The 13,585-nt window shown below is 39.4% G+C and overlaps 1 protein-coding gene across 1 annotated transcript in view; it reads left to right on the forward strand.

Moving 5' to 3' along the window:
• Positions 1-11,691, forward strand: part of WASF2 (WASP family member 2) — a 35,893-nt gene extending 24,202 nt beyond the window's left edge. The window contains exons 5-10 of the mRNA XM_070949345.1: positions 1,015-1,132; positions 2,139-2,269; positions 4,875-5,030; positions 6,213-6,715; positions 7,396-7,779; positions 11,141-11,691. Coding sequence (XP_070805446.1) covers positions 1,015-1,132; positions 2,139-2,269; positions 4,875-5,030; positions 6,213-6,715; positions 7,396-7,553 — 1,066 coding nt within the window. The 3' untranslated portion in view covers positions 7,554-7,779; positions 11,141-11,691. The remainder of the gene's footprint in view (positions 1-1,014; positions 1,133-2,138; positions 2,270-4,874; positions 5,031-6,212; positions 6,716-7,395; positions 7,780-11,140) is intronic.
• The last annotated feature ends 1,894 nt before the right edge of the window (positions 11,692-13,585 follow it).

The following is a 13,585-nucleotide window of genomic DNA, read 5'->3' on the forward strand; positions in this document are numbered from 1 at the left end:
TTCGGCTTTTGGATACTGGTTGATGAGACTAAAATCTTAAAATTTGAAGTTACTTAATTGTGGAAATGCAGTTTAATTGGTTAAGGCGAAGAAAAATAGTCTTTTGTGCATGATGTAAATAATTTGCATATTATTTGACTGGTGTCTGTATTTGATATAAAGAACTGCCTTCTTTAACATTGGTTTGCTGGAGAACCCAAAATCAGTCTTGTAAATTAACGAAGACAAAATGGCCTGTTTGTCCATATATATGTTTATTTTACTTTAATAGTATTGTATAAACTTCCTCTGTGGCCAGTCTAACATACAATGCTTCTGTATGTTCTTCTGGGCATGTAATTTAATGCTGCTTTCCTATTTAACTTTTTGCAATTAGTGCATAGATTTGATGGTAAGATTGCTGGAACAACTCGCAAACTAATTCTCTGGGAAATTTAATTGTTGGACTCTCAAACCTGATACTGATAAAATTCTAGGGTAAAATGTGGTGAAACCAGCTTCTCTGCTTACGGTTTGATTCTGGCATATCATTTTATGTGGCATATTTGGGTTTATGATTATATAATGAAAAGCAGGAAAACATAAATATATGTCCTCTTGTAAAAGTAACATATAATTGAGAATATTATGACTCAGAATGACTTGAAGGTTAGGAATATAAATACTTCCTTAACTGTAAACATATCCATTAATACCTTTTTGAATAGGAAAAAAGTAATTACAGGTAGCTGGAGGCAGCTGTCTTTTTTGAGATGACCTCTCTCCCCCCCCCACTCCCCTACACATTGCCAGAGAAGTATATATATGTCCATGCTGTCTCAAAAAGCTGCCTTTTGCACATGTTGAAGTCTGGTACAGAATGGGCTAAAAATTTGCACCTTTTTTGGTTTACCTTAAAGGAGAAACTTATTGTTAAGACACGGTGGTATTTTTTCCCTTATTATATGTTTCATATTTGGTTGTCGGGTAAACACACGTAACCATCTCATTCTGTATGGATAACTTCTCCCCTAGGGATGATGGCAAAGAAGCACTTAAATTCTACACAGATCCATCGTATTTCTTTGATCTTTGGAAGGAGAAAATGCTGCAGGATACCAAGGATATTATGAAAGAGAGACGGAAGCATAGGGTGAGATGTGCGGCACTGTTTTGGTTATGTTCATTTGTTTGGTTTTATCTTTAAGCAAAGAGAAGAAAATGTAGATGATTTCCATTGCCTGACTACAGGCAACCTTTGGTAATGGTGGATATGGACAACCAATCACACAGCTGGTTGAGTGGGGTTGGGTTTTTAACCTGCAACTGAGCAAAGTTAGGATTTCCTAATGTGGATTACATTACCTGCTATGTATTTCTGGGTAAAGATGTTGCAAAAAGAAATCTTCATTTTTGGAATATTTTCAATTGAAATGAATCAGTTGGGAAATTGTACTCGTAAAAAAGCTTTATCTAGATGGCATTTTCCTATGTTCTTAACTGCATTTTTATTTGAGGATGGGAAATTTGCAGTTTCTAAAAAGTTTTTTCCATCCCCATGATCCCTTTAGTAGCTTCCTTTTAGGCTTTCTTACCCAAAATTTTACCTTACTTAGTGCCTGCCAGCCTTCTGCAATTAATTTGTAGAAATTCTGAACCATTAAATTAAGGTTTGATTTAGCAGTGTTGACATCAGGGATTATTACGTAGCAGTTGCATGCTTATAGCAAAACAAAAACAAAACCCAGCTCTTATTTATTTGTGTCGTTACATTTGAGTAACTGCTTATAGCAGGCAAGATGTGATCCTGTGATTGGATTTTTGAAGAATATCTTACTGGTCTCTTTTGTAAAGATGCACATCATTTTCACTCATCTGTGGATGCCTATTTACAAAACATAGACCTCAGATAAAACACTGATGCCTAAGAGCTACTAAATACTTGTGCTATTGGATAGGTGTAAGCCGCCCAGAGTCACCTTATCAGGGAGATGGGCAGCATACAAATTCAATAAATAAAACATATAAGTGTAGCTAGATCTAATGTGAGAACATGTTCCGTATTATGTACATTTTTATTGAGATAACCTTTCTTTGCTGATGACGAGCTTAAAGGACTAACGGCATCTACAATTGCTTCCTATTTATTTGTTTTACAGAAAGAAAAGAAGGATAATCCTAACAGAGGAAATGTCAATCCTCGGAAGATAAAAAGCCGAAAAGAAGAATGGGAAAAAATGAAAATGGGTCAAGAGTTTGTCGATACAAGGGAAAAACATGGACCGGGAGGGTAAGAGATAAACTGTAATAGTAACCATGGAGTTGGTCCTGTGGCCAACAAGGCTAAAGGTTTCTGTTTCCTGAAGTGTAGCCTTCCTAGGAAGGGATATTAACATCTGTAGTTTGTTTGACTGAGCATGCTCTAGCTCAAAGTGAATAGCTGAAGTAGAATTTTGAATCCTAGCACATTTCTTTAAGGCTATATCTTAAAAAAGATTTTTTTAAAAATCTTGATTTCTTATCAAACTAGTTTGGGTTCATACTAAGAAAATAGCATGAGTCTCAAATGTAAGTCACCAAGTGCTTGACTTGAAAGTGACTTTACTGTTATTACATTTAATGCAGAAATACAGGGGTTTGAGATCTGTGAAATAATCTCCATGCTCTTTCATTTCGAGTTCACAGAACCTTTTATTTATTGCATAGTCGTGGTGGCCTAGTGGTTGGAATGCAGGATTGCAGGCTAATTCTGCCGACTGACTGTAGTTCGATCCTGACCACCTCAAGGCTGACTCAGCCTTCCCTGCTTCTGAAGTCGGTAAAATGAGGACCCAGATTGTTGGGGGCAATATGCTGACTCTGTAAACTGCTTAGAGGGGGCTGTAAAGCACTATGAAGCGGTATATAAGTCTAAGTGCTATTGCTATAGGGAGCAAATTAAGCAAAACAAACTTGATATTTGCATAGTAATACAAACTTAACTACACCACCTTGATTTTCCTTCAACAATTTGTTTACTGTTGATTAGAACCAATATAAATTGCTGTTGTGAAACTGATTTGGAGATTGTTGTTCCCACTACTGGTTTTAGAGAAGAACTGGAACATGTTCTGCAAACTACCTCTCCCTTTCATAAGATACTGTGGCATTTAAAAGAAGAAAGTTCTGCCCATCAGCTTGATTTGGGGGTAACTTCATCTATTACAAATAAAAATTGCCTACTTTTACTTGGGTTTAGTCATTTTGCTATAGAGATATCTTGGATAATACGGGATAGGTTTTTTACCCAAAGAAATAAGCCTGTCAGATAATTCTTATGATCTTCTGCCATTTAGGAGAAAGTAGACATTGTCTTCTTTAGGGTCTATATCCTTATTAATTGAAACTACAGGTTAAAGAAAACTATCCATTTCAAAAACAAATTTCACTGCATTTAAGGGGGTTACTGCAGTGAAATGTTCCCATCCTGTCCAGTAGGGTAAGCTTATAATAAAAGCCTGCAGCCAGAGGAATTCCATTTCTGTCTTTCATTATAGCTTAAAAAACCCTTTTTATCAAGGTCATACATACACACACATACACCTTCAGCTCTTCTTCCTTTAGAAAAAGGTGGGGGAAACCACAGGTCTAAAATTGTTTCTAGAGTGGCACATCATTTGTGTTGCAAAAGAGAAGCCTTTGACAGTGTTGGAATAAATGAATGGCTGAGCAGAGGTAGGCCATGAACTTTTTCGTGTGTGCATTCTGAGGTTGTTGGAAGAGAGCTGCCCAGTTACTTTTCCAAGGTCCTCTCTGCATGGCCACTTGTGTTTATTTTCCACACATATTTACTCCTGTAATGAACTGGAAATGTCAATTAGGAATCTTGAAAGCCTTTTTAATTGTTTTGGCAAACGGCTGAAATTTGGATAATTCTGCATATCAGTTTTACATCCATCACTTGCAGCCAGGATCAGCTGGCTTGGGAATGCATAGCAAATTGGTGAAACTGTATGAATGTTAATCTGAATCAGAGTGATATACCGCTGGCCCTATTTTGGTACTGTTTTCCTAATAAGTGTGTATGAGATTGTCATCTGAACTGGTCTCATTTGAAGGAGGCCTAAATGACCGTTTATCCTTTCGTAGTTTTTTTTTTTACACTTCCCACTTGGTGTAAGTGCCGTATGTGAGAGGAACGTATGAAAAATCATTCCTGAATAGGAGAAGATTGCTGGTGTGATCCATCATTTTTCTTTTTAAAGAATAGTATAATTTTGTGAAGGAGATAAATTATATTGATTTCAGAGGCCTGGGTCTAAATATGGGTAAACTGATCTCTGTCCCTGTAATTGAAATTCTAGTTAATGGTAAGATGCTGCCGTATAGGTAGTCCTCGACTTACGACCGCAATCGAGCCCAAAATTTATGTTGCTAAGACATTTGTTAAGTGAGTTTTGCCCCATTTTATGACCTTTCTTGTCATAGTGGTTAAGTGAAATTGCAGTTGCTAAGTTGGTAACATGGTGTTTAGGTGAACCTGACTTCCCCATTGACTTTGCTTTTCAGAAGGTGGCAAAAAGCGATCACAAAAGCCAAAAAGATTCCAGGACATTCCAACCGTTGTAAATGTGAACCAGTTGCCAGGCATTCAAATTTTGATCACAAGGCCAGGGGAAAGCAATGGTCCTCAGTGTGAAAAATGGTCATAGGTCACTTTTTTCAGTGCAATTGTAGCTTTGAATGGTCACTAAGTGAACTTGCAAGTTGAGGACTACCTGTATAGATGTAAAAGTCTAGCCAAGTTACTACCGTTTATATGTTTTGCATATGTGATGAGCATTCTACATTTGAAACTCCTTTGAACTCTTGGAGGGGAAGGCCCTTGGCTCACAACTGTACTTTTGCGGTTTTAGGTACCCTCCTAACATGGTGTATCAGAATGGTAGCATTGGCTCCAATGAGAGTGTTGATGCTACCTACTATCCACCTCCTCCACAGCCAGAATCCGTTTCACCGTCACCTCCTCCATTGTCAGATGATAGTCTTCCGCCGCCACCAGCAGAATTTAGGTAAGTATGTATTGCTGAAGGCTCACTAACCATCAAAACAACTCAGAGAAGACCTTAAAGAGCCTGTCCATTAGTGAGGTCAATAGTTGTAACTTGCCAGAGGATATTTTGCAAGCAGTACTTAAACACTATGCTAAAAACAGCCCTTCTGTGTTTTTGTTTCCATTGCAACTCTTGTTACGATTGTTTTATACATCATTTTTTCCTTCGTAAAAACATTCAATTATTTATAGCGTTGGTGATGGTATATCTTACCATAATTACAAATGAAAGAAGAATGGGGAATTAGTTAATTCCATATTGGGAAGGGCTTTAATTAAAAAGGAAACCAATTTCTTACTTGTAAAAGATATGAAATAAATACGCGGGGTTAAGAATTTTATTGAAACAAAAGTGGGTGTATCTGGATACTCTTGTGCCTTTTGAAATATGGGCACATTTGGAATATGGAGATCATTTTAAATATGAAGAGCATGTCATAATGCCTAGCATCGATTGCAAAATAGGCTTTTATCAGAAAGCAAGTAAAGCATTGGACTGTTATCCCCCCCCCCACCCCTGCCCCCAATGTTATTTGCTAAGGATATCGGGCCTAGAAACAGATTGAAAATACTTGGTGCTTTGCTTGTTGCAATGCTAGCTCTTAATTTTAAGGACAAATGAAGCACCAAATGTGTCTTTTTTTTTTAGATTTTTCAAGATTCTTCTCATTCGAACATTAATATAAAATTAGGTAGGGCAGGGAGCTTCACAGGGGCCAAAAAATGAGTCAGCGAGCCCATTATTAATCAGATGCTATGCTGGGGATTCAGCCTATAATTTGTTTAGCATTGCAGAAAGCTGGAATTCTATAAAGGTGGGATTACAAGGGACGTGCATTTGTTGACCTTGCTTTTTAAAAAAAAAAAAAAAAAAAATTTGCATGTCAAGGTTATTTGAGTATGGGTTATGTTCAGATTCTTTTCACATCCATTGGAATCTTTCCAAAAGCCTAGGATTCCAGAGGGAACATTGAATCTAAATTACAGAATTTAAGTCAGTTCTTGTGCGGGATATCAGAAAATGGGAGAAACCGATTGCTTTGTTCTACGGTCAAGATGCACTTTTTCACTATTTGATCCTATCTGAAAAACTCACGAGACCTTTTTTTGCTTTCCGTTCTTCCCACTCTCCACTCCACAGCTATCCACCTAGCCAGAGTGTTTCTGGAGGGCTGAAGAAATCCATCCTTGTCAGCCCCAGCCATCCTCCACCAGATCCTCCTACTAGCTCACTCCCGGGAACCAGACCTGGCTTTGCTCCACCTCCTGCTCCACCACCTCCACCACCGATGGATGGAGTTCCTCCACCCCCTCCACTTGTCGGCTTTCAAGCTGCTGGCATTCCTCCTCCACCATCTCCACCCTCCTTCCCACCTCACCCTGATTTTGCTGCCCCTCCACCCCCTCCACCTCCAGCAGCAGAATATGCCGTTGTGCCATCTCCCCTCCTACCACAGCCCACAAGTGGGGTGCCACCCCCTCCCCCTCCCCCTCCTCCTCCTGGCCCACCTCCTTCATCTTTTGGTGGCATGGGTATTCCAGAGGCTTCTATTCAACAACCCGATTTGGTGCCTTCCAAGCCAAAATCCTCATTGCCTGCTGTTAGTGAAGCTAGGAGTGACTTGCTTTCTGCTATTCGTCAAGGTAAGCTTCTTCTCATTTTGGATGTCTGAATGTGAACTACCTTAAAAGGCCAAGCACCCTACCATAAACATACCCCAATTAGGAGTCATTCTGCAGTTGCTGGAATTCTGAACTTAGCAAAATGAATTGGAAATCATTTAACCTCATACAATGGCATTTACTGCCATTGTGGATTTCGATTCCTAACCACCAGTGACAGCTTAACTTTTCTATTCCATCCAGCAAGTTTAAACAGCAACATTAGCTGCATCCTTTTGATTGGATCTAATCGAAAGTTTAAAAAATTGCCTGACTCCTGTGTTTTGAAGAGAGAATACTCATTGTTGCTTTATATGCTTTATTATGATCCGAATTCTGCATTTGTTACATGCTTTTTAGTTTCTTCCTGCATCTCATTATTAAAATTATCTTCATGTAGTTCACTTTGCCCCAATGTCTTATACAGTATAATCTTCACGTTTGGTATCTTCCTCACTATATTTTTGCATTTTTCAAAGCAATGTAACTTGCTGAAGAACTCTATAAACCATGAACGTTACCTTTTATGTTGGGCTTTTTTCCTAATCATCTTAGTTGCTGCTATTTCCCTTTTCTTGGGGAGGCAAGGTAGTGCAGAAAGAGAGAGGGAGAGTACATATGGAAGGGGGCACCTGCAACTTCTTTCTTTCTTTCCTTGCCAGGATTCCAGCTCCGTAAAGTTGAAGAAGAACGTGAACAAGAGAAGCGAGACGTTGTGGGCAATGATGTGGCAACCATCCTCTCGCGCCGCATTGCGGTAGAATACAGCGATTCAGAAGATGATTCCTCGGAGTTTGATGAAGACGAGTGGTCTGATTAAGCCCCTGCACGTCCCCAAAATGGGGACGGAGGCGGATAAGATGGAGAGAAAATGGCCGTTGCTTCCCAGAATGCCAAACTTTTTTATTTTTGCTTTCCTCTTTTCATCCAATAACCAAAGATTGATCTTCCAGGCTTCCAAATAACTGATTTCCCTCCCAGTTGATGGGACTTGTACATCCTTCCAAGAAAGAAGGAAAATGAACCCTAGATTTCCAGATTCTCAGGTTACTATGAAATATATGTATATTGTTAAAGATTTTCTTTGGTTTAGGACTAAATTTGCAGCTCCTGGTGCAACCAGGAAGTGTTGCTTAAGATGACAGGCAACCAACTTGCAAGTAATACTAATTTCCTTTGCAACAGTTACGTGAGGCACTGGAAACACTGTAGTAAGCTGGTGATTCACCTTCTTTGTCCCTCAGATAGGGTATAATTTTAAATTTCTACTCCCACCAGCCCTAACAATAGTTTCTTTATGCTAAATTTGGAATGTATTAATTTAGGTTGGAGTTTTAAAAACTGTACCGTGTACACAACAGGATCTTCTAAACAATTTTATCTTCCCCCCCCCCCAAGCCTGTTAAACCATAGAATGAGCCAGGGAACAGGGATCCTGTCTGCTTGACCGATAGTACCACTTAAGTTTTTATAATGAAGGTGGGATTTAGTGTATGCAAAATTAGGAAGAATTTCCCTCCGTGTGCCTTGAAGACAAGAGCTTTAAGCACTGGATGTGGTCTTGCTTTGCGATCAAAAGATTTGCAGATTCTCAGTTCCGTAGAAGGTCCTTCATGAATCAACTTAGCTGTAAGTGCTTATTTTTTTTAAAAAAAACCACATTATGCTAAAAGCATAATGAGATGTGATGAAATTAAGCCAATTACCTTCTTTAGACACCACATGGGAGTTTTCATGGGCCAACTTGGCCATATGAAACATATGCCTAGTCTTCCTTATTATTTTGCTTTAATCCTTCAATAATTACCACGGAGTCATTTCAGCATTGTTGGAACCTATAGAGCAGTGATGGCTAACCTTTTCTGGACCAAGTGCCCAGAGCGTGCGCCCGTGGCCAAACCCCCAAAATGCAATGCGGGCGCGGTGCCCCTGCATGTGCCCCCCTGTGCATGCGCACACCCCTGCATGTGCCCCCCCCACATGTGAACGCGGCCCCTCGCATACACCCCGCCCATGTGCAGCAGAGACCCGGTGTCCAGCTGGCCAGCGGGAGGCACACGCACATTCGCGGCAGAGCTGAACTGAGGCAACAGCTTGTGTGCTCACAGAAAGGGTGCTGCGTGCCACCTGTGGCACGCACGCCATAGGTTCACCATCACATCTATAGAGCCTCAACTTCAGTTACAAAAGTGGTTTACTGACAAATTGAGGTTCTGCCCTACCAGCATTAAATATACATACTTCTTTCTAGCAAACTTTTTTTTTTTCAAATAGCTTTTTGGGGGATTTTCTTAGCCAAGAACTAATATACAGAATGTCAAAGGGCAGGCCCCTAACTTTATCCAGGCATCCCACTTACTGGAATGATGCTATCACTCTAATCAGAGTGATGGTTTGAATAGGGAACTTGCCTACCTATTTATTGGTTTGAAAATCTTTTGCCTTGCCATATGCCCTGTTGTCTTTTTCTCACTAGGATATGCCTTGTAACAGCTTCTATACCCCAAAGAGTGTTGTTTTCTTGCTTTTATCCTTACAGACCTTTACTCCATGTCCCTGTTTTAGTTTCAAACTTCTGGTCCCCTAGCTATATAACAGAGCTTTTCTTTAGCCAAAGGAAGGACCCAATTTTCACAAGTACAGTAGGCAGAAAGCCTAAAGTATTCTGAAGAAATTCCTTCAGTTTGGTGGTTTCCTTTGTGGCACTGAACAGCTTTGAGCATCCGATTTGAGTGCGTAAAAGATAGGCTGATGGGTAGTTTGCTCATGAATTATAAAACCTTTCAAAACACACTATCGATTTCAAGAATGACCCTAAGGCTCATTAGTAACCCAGAATTAATATTCAAGTACTAAGAGCAGCGGCCAGCTTAGAATGAAATGACAGAACTTAGCCTGCTTTTTAATTTGTCTGGTGTTTCATACACGGCAAAACCTTTAACTTTGTGTGACTGTACGTACTAAATCCCTGTGAATGGCTTCCTCCTAACACAGTGTTTCTCAACCTTGGGAACTTTAAAATGTGTGGACTTCAACTCCCAGAATTCCCCAGCCAGCATGGGGAATTCTGGGAATTGAAGTCCACACATCTTAAAGTTCCCAAGGTTGAGAAATACTTCCTAACAGAAGCCAGAGAAACATAAAAAGGCTTTCAAGTGTGCATTCAGAATGAGAATGGTTACCCAGACCCGGTGCCAAGAAAATTATATGGCTGTGCCAATGAAATTATAGAGAGCCTCTGTAGTTAGTATAACTCTTTTTCCTAGCTATCCCCGTAAATGATTTTTTTCCCAGATTGACTGTATCAATTTATAATCAATGTGCTGCATAAGGATAATGGGCATTCTTAACATAACATTTAAACAGGTTTGACCTAAGGTTGACTTCTAAAAGTTTGAAAGTGGTGCTAATTCTTTCAATGTTCCTTGAGAGGTGCGTGTCCTGTACAGAGAGAGCGATTTATCTTGTCAGCTTTTCACAACCTGATGCCTCTCGCTTACAGCTTTTAAATTGCTTGTCTTGTGTTGACTGACACCCGAAAACACAGGAGTTGTACTCCAACATATCCACACATTCTGAAGTTAGGGTTGAGTTCAGATGCTAGTTAGTTAAAAAATTGACTCCTCTCAGTTTAAATCCCTCTTACTGCTTTTTTGCACTTTTAAGAGGTGAGACCCCCTGCTGGAGAAGAATTAAGTTGTTACATTGAACATCAGTTCAATAGAATTGCCCTGAAAAAAAAACAGAAAACGAGTCTTAACCCCTCACCTAGCCAAATGGGCCACAGTTATCAGCCAGGCCAGGGGTCTCCAACCTTGGCCACTTTAAGACTTATGGACTTCAATTTCCAGAATGGCTGGCGGGGGAATTCTGGGAGTTGAAGTCCGCAAGTCTTAAAGTGGCCAAGGTTGGAGACCTCTGAGCCAGGTCATGGAATCCTTAGGTGCTGGATGGTGACTGCCTCTCCTACTGCTCCAGTTCATCTTCCTGAACTAAAACGAATGAAATCGTCTTTGAGACATTCATGCTTGGTGTGAAGCATCAAAGTAGATTTGATCCATCTCCAAAAGATGGCTTTAGTCTCGCTATTCTGATTTTAGAATAATTAATCGAACTTAATTGAAGACGTTAGATAATTGAACTTAATTGAAGATGCTGTACAGATTTCATTCTCTTGAGTTAGTTGGAATACTTGAGCTTTTCTTAAAGCATCTAAACAGCAGGAACAGCTGCTTGGTTCAATAGAAGAATAGGGTGGAGAAGAAATTCCACTAGAACAATAGTGCTACTGCTTGATTTCTACCCACTATTTACTTTCCTTTTTTTTTTTTCCTTTTGCATCGCATCTTCTGAGTAGACTAGTTTTCAAATTGCTTTCTTTAAAAATATATATATATATATTTTAAGTTCTAAATTGTACCACCGGATCCAAAACCTTTTTCTACAATGCTGGGTCCAAAACGTTTCCTACAGCCTTTGAAGATTGACTTCTTTCCTTCTCCACCATAGTTGACCACATTATGAGGAAGGACCCTTCAAAATCTCAAGAAGTCGCAAAGCTTTGTCACGCAGGCAATCGGGCAGAGAGAGGCTTAAAATAGGCCTCTTGGATCACACAGTTGGGCAGAAGGGTGCTGTGTCCTTTTACCAGGCTGCTCATGCTACAGAAACTCTGGGGCCTCCTCTGCTTGATTTCCTTTATATGTCCTTTTTTTTAAACAGAGTTTTGAAGTGGGGAGGGAGAGTGTGCCTTTTTCTTTCCGTATTGCACCTTTTAACATGATTCATTTTAATTGATTTTTAAAACTAACAATGTTTTATTATGTAGAATAAGTTGACTTCTATAAGTGCCTTATTTCATAAAATATATTTATGTAAGAGTAATTATTTCAAATGTATCATAGGTCATACCTGAACAAAAATATGGAATGTTTGAAGAAGGTCTTCTTTTAACAAAAGTTCTCTAAATGGTCAGTTTGTAAAAAAAGAGAGAGAGAGAGAGAGATCAATAGATATACCTTAATTAACTGCCAGAGGAAATGGTTATGAACGCAGTTGTTGGTTTTATCAGTAGAGACCAAGAGCGGTTACATGTTCCAGAATATCAGGCAACAGCCAGCAGTATGATTTTTCTAGGTGTTTTGTCAGTGTCTCCGTACACACTTGGTGAAAATGAGCAAACATTCCATGATATGCTGAAAGTCTGCTTTGCCGTAAACTCAGCCGTTGTGTGAATTGGCTTTTGGGTTGAATTCAAAAGTCATTAAACCTAAAGCAATGTAGTGATATCAACCATGTCCATGCTAGAGGCCAGTGGTCATCAGGGTGGTACAGCCTCATGATCAGTACCAAATTCTGTCTGGCAGGTCTTGGGTGAATTGGGAGAAGCACAATGGAGATTGGAATTGTTCCTTCTCTTCCGCACTCTCATGCAGAGTTTGGCTCTCCGTGTTCATTTTACTGTCCCTAGTTGCTGTTTTTAATCCAAATCTTTTAAAAACTACTTTTATAATCTCTCTAGTGTTGTTTACCTTTCCTCGGGGGACTCCTTGTAATGTATATGTGATTAAAACAAAACTTTTTATCATATAAACCTTAAAGAAATGAGAAATCCTTTCTAGCCATTGTGTTATGTTTAGGGTTGGATGAATCGGTCTCTTTCTCCAGCGCTTGGTTATAATCTCTTACTGCCATTCACACAAGATCATTTTTTCTTGCCTACATTTCCTGGTGCGTGTACAACTTACAAGTCTGAATGCATATGTGCTTTTTGTACTCCCTCATCCTACTCATCATTAACACAGGTGAGAATTTCACTGGAAAAATCCAGTGCAGGGTAACAGTTCTAGTGAAAAATGTCCTCTTCTTTAGTATCGCCTTGCAAAACTTGGTCCTGCTGCTATTCCTAATGTTCACCTCCTTTTAAAGTCACTTTTTACCTGCTGGCCTAAAGATCAGAAGTTACAATAATGGTACAGAGGAATATTTGTAGTATTTGGCAGCTGTTTTGATATCCTTACATTCCACTTCGGATGTGCGTGGCTTAATGGTTCTGCATACCTCAGTCCACAAACCTGGTTTAAGAAAAGATTTGGAAACATTGATAAGCTTTCTGGATAGTCCATTTGTATGGCAGAGATCCTTGATTTTAGAAAATCACAAAGGCAAGTGGAAGTGTGCAGGATAAATAGGGATCTGGGCCTTTAGTGGGATTAAAAAAAAGTCTTTTCCTTGAGAGGATATAATGCTAAATATTCATTTTGTTCTAAATATATTGAAAGGAATTACCCAATAGCTTCCAGTTTTTCTCTCCTGACCCCACAGTTCATCACATTTTCACAACTTAACTGCAAAAAATTTTGGGGACTCTACTATATGTGAATCTGATAGGAATAGTTAAATATTCTTGCACATTGTCACAGGGATAAATCTAGAGCCTCGTTGATTTCTTTTTCCTGCCAGAAGAAAACAAATACATTTTTAGGTGAGTGAAGTTCATTAGACCTGGAGATAAATGCAGCTTAAGATGTAGGAACCCTAGAAGACTTCTTGATGCCACAAATAGAAGCTGAGCATATCTGGGAAATTATAACTTCAAATACAAAGGTTTTCTGCCTCAGCCGCACAAGTAGCCCTCGTTTTATAACCATGACTGAGTCTGGCAATTAAGGTGGTAAGTCGCGACAGTTGTAAAGTGGGTCCTTATGTGATTGACTCGATTTTGTGACCTTTTCTGGTGGTTAAAGTGTCCTGCTTAAGCAAGTGTTGCAATTCAGCGAATGCCATGATAATTAATCTTTCTCTATGGGCCACTTTCTGGCAAAACATAAGTCACAATCACATAATGCTGAA

This window comes from Pituophis catenifer, unplaced genomic scaffold, assembly GCF_029215685.1.
Source record: "Pituophis catenifer annectens isolate HBS135680 unplaced genomic scaffold, rPitCat1.0.hap2 SCAF_9, whole genome shotgun sequence".
NCBI classification, from domain to species: domain Eukaryota; kingdom Metazoa; phylum Chordata; class Lepidosauria; order Squamata; family Colubridae; genus Pituophis; species Pituophis catenifer.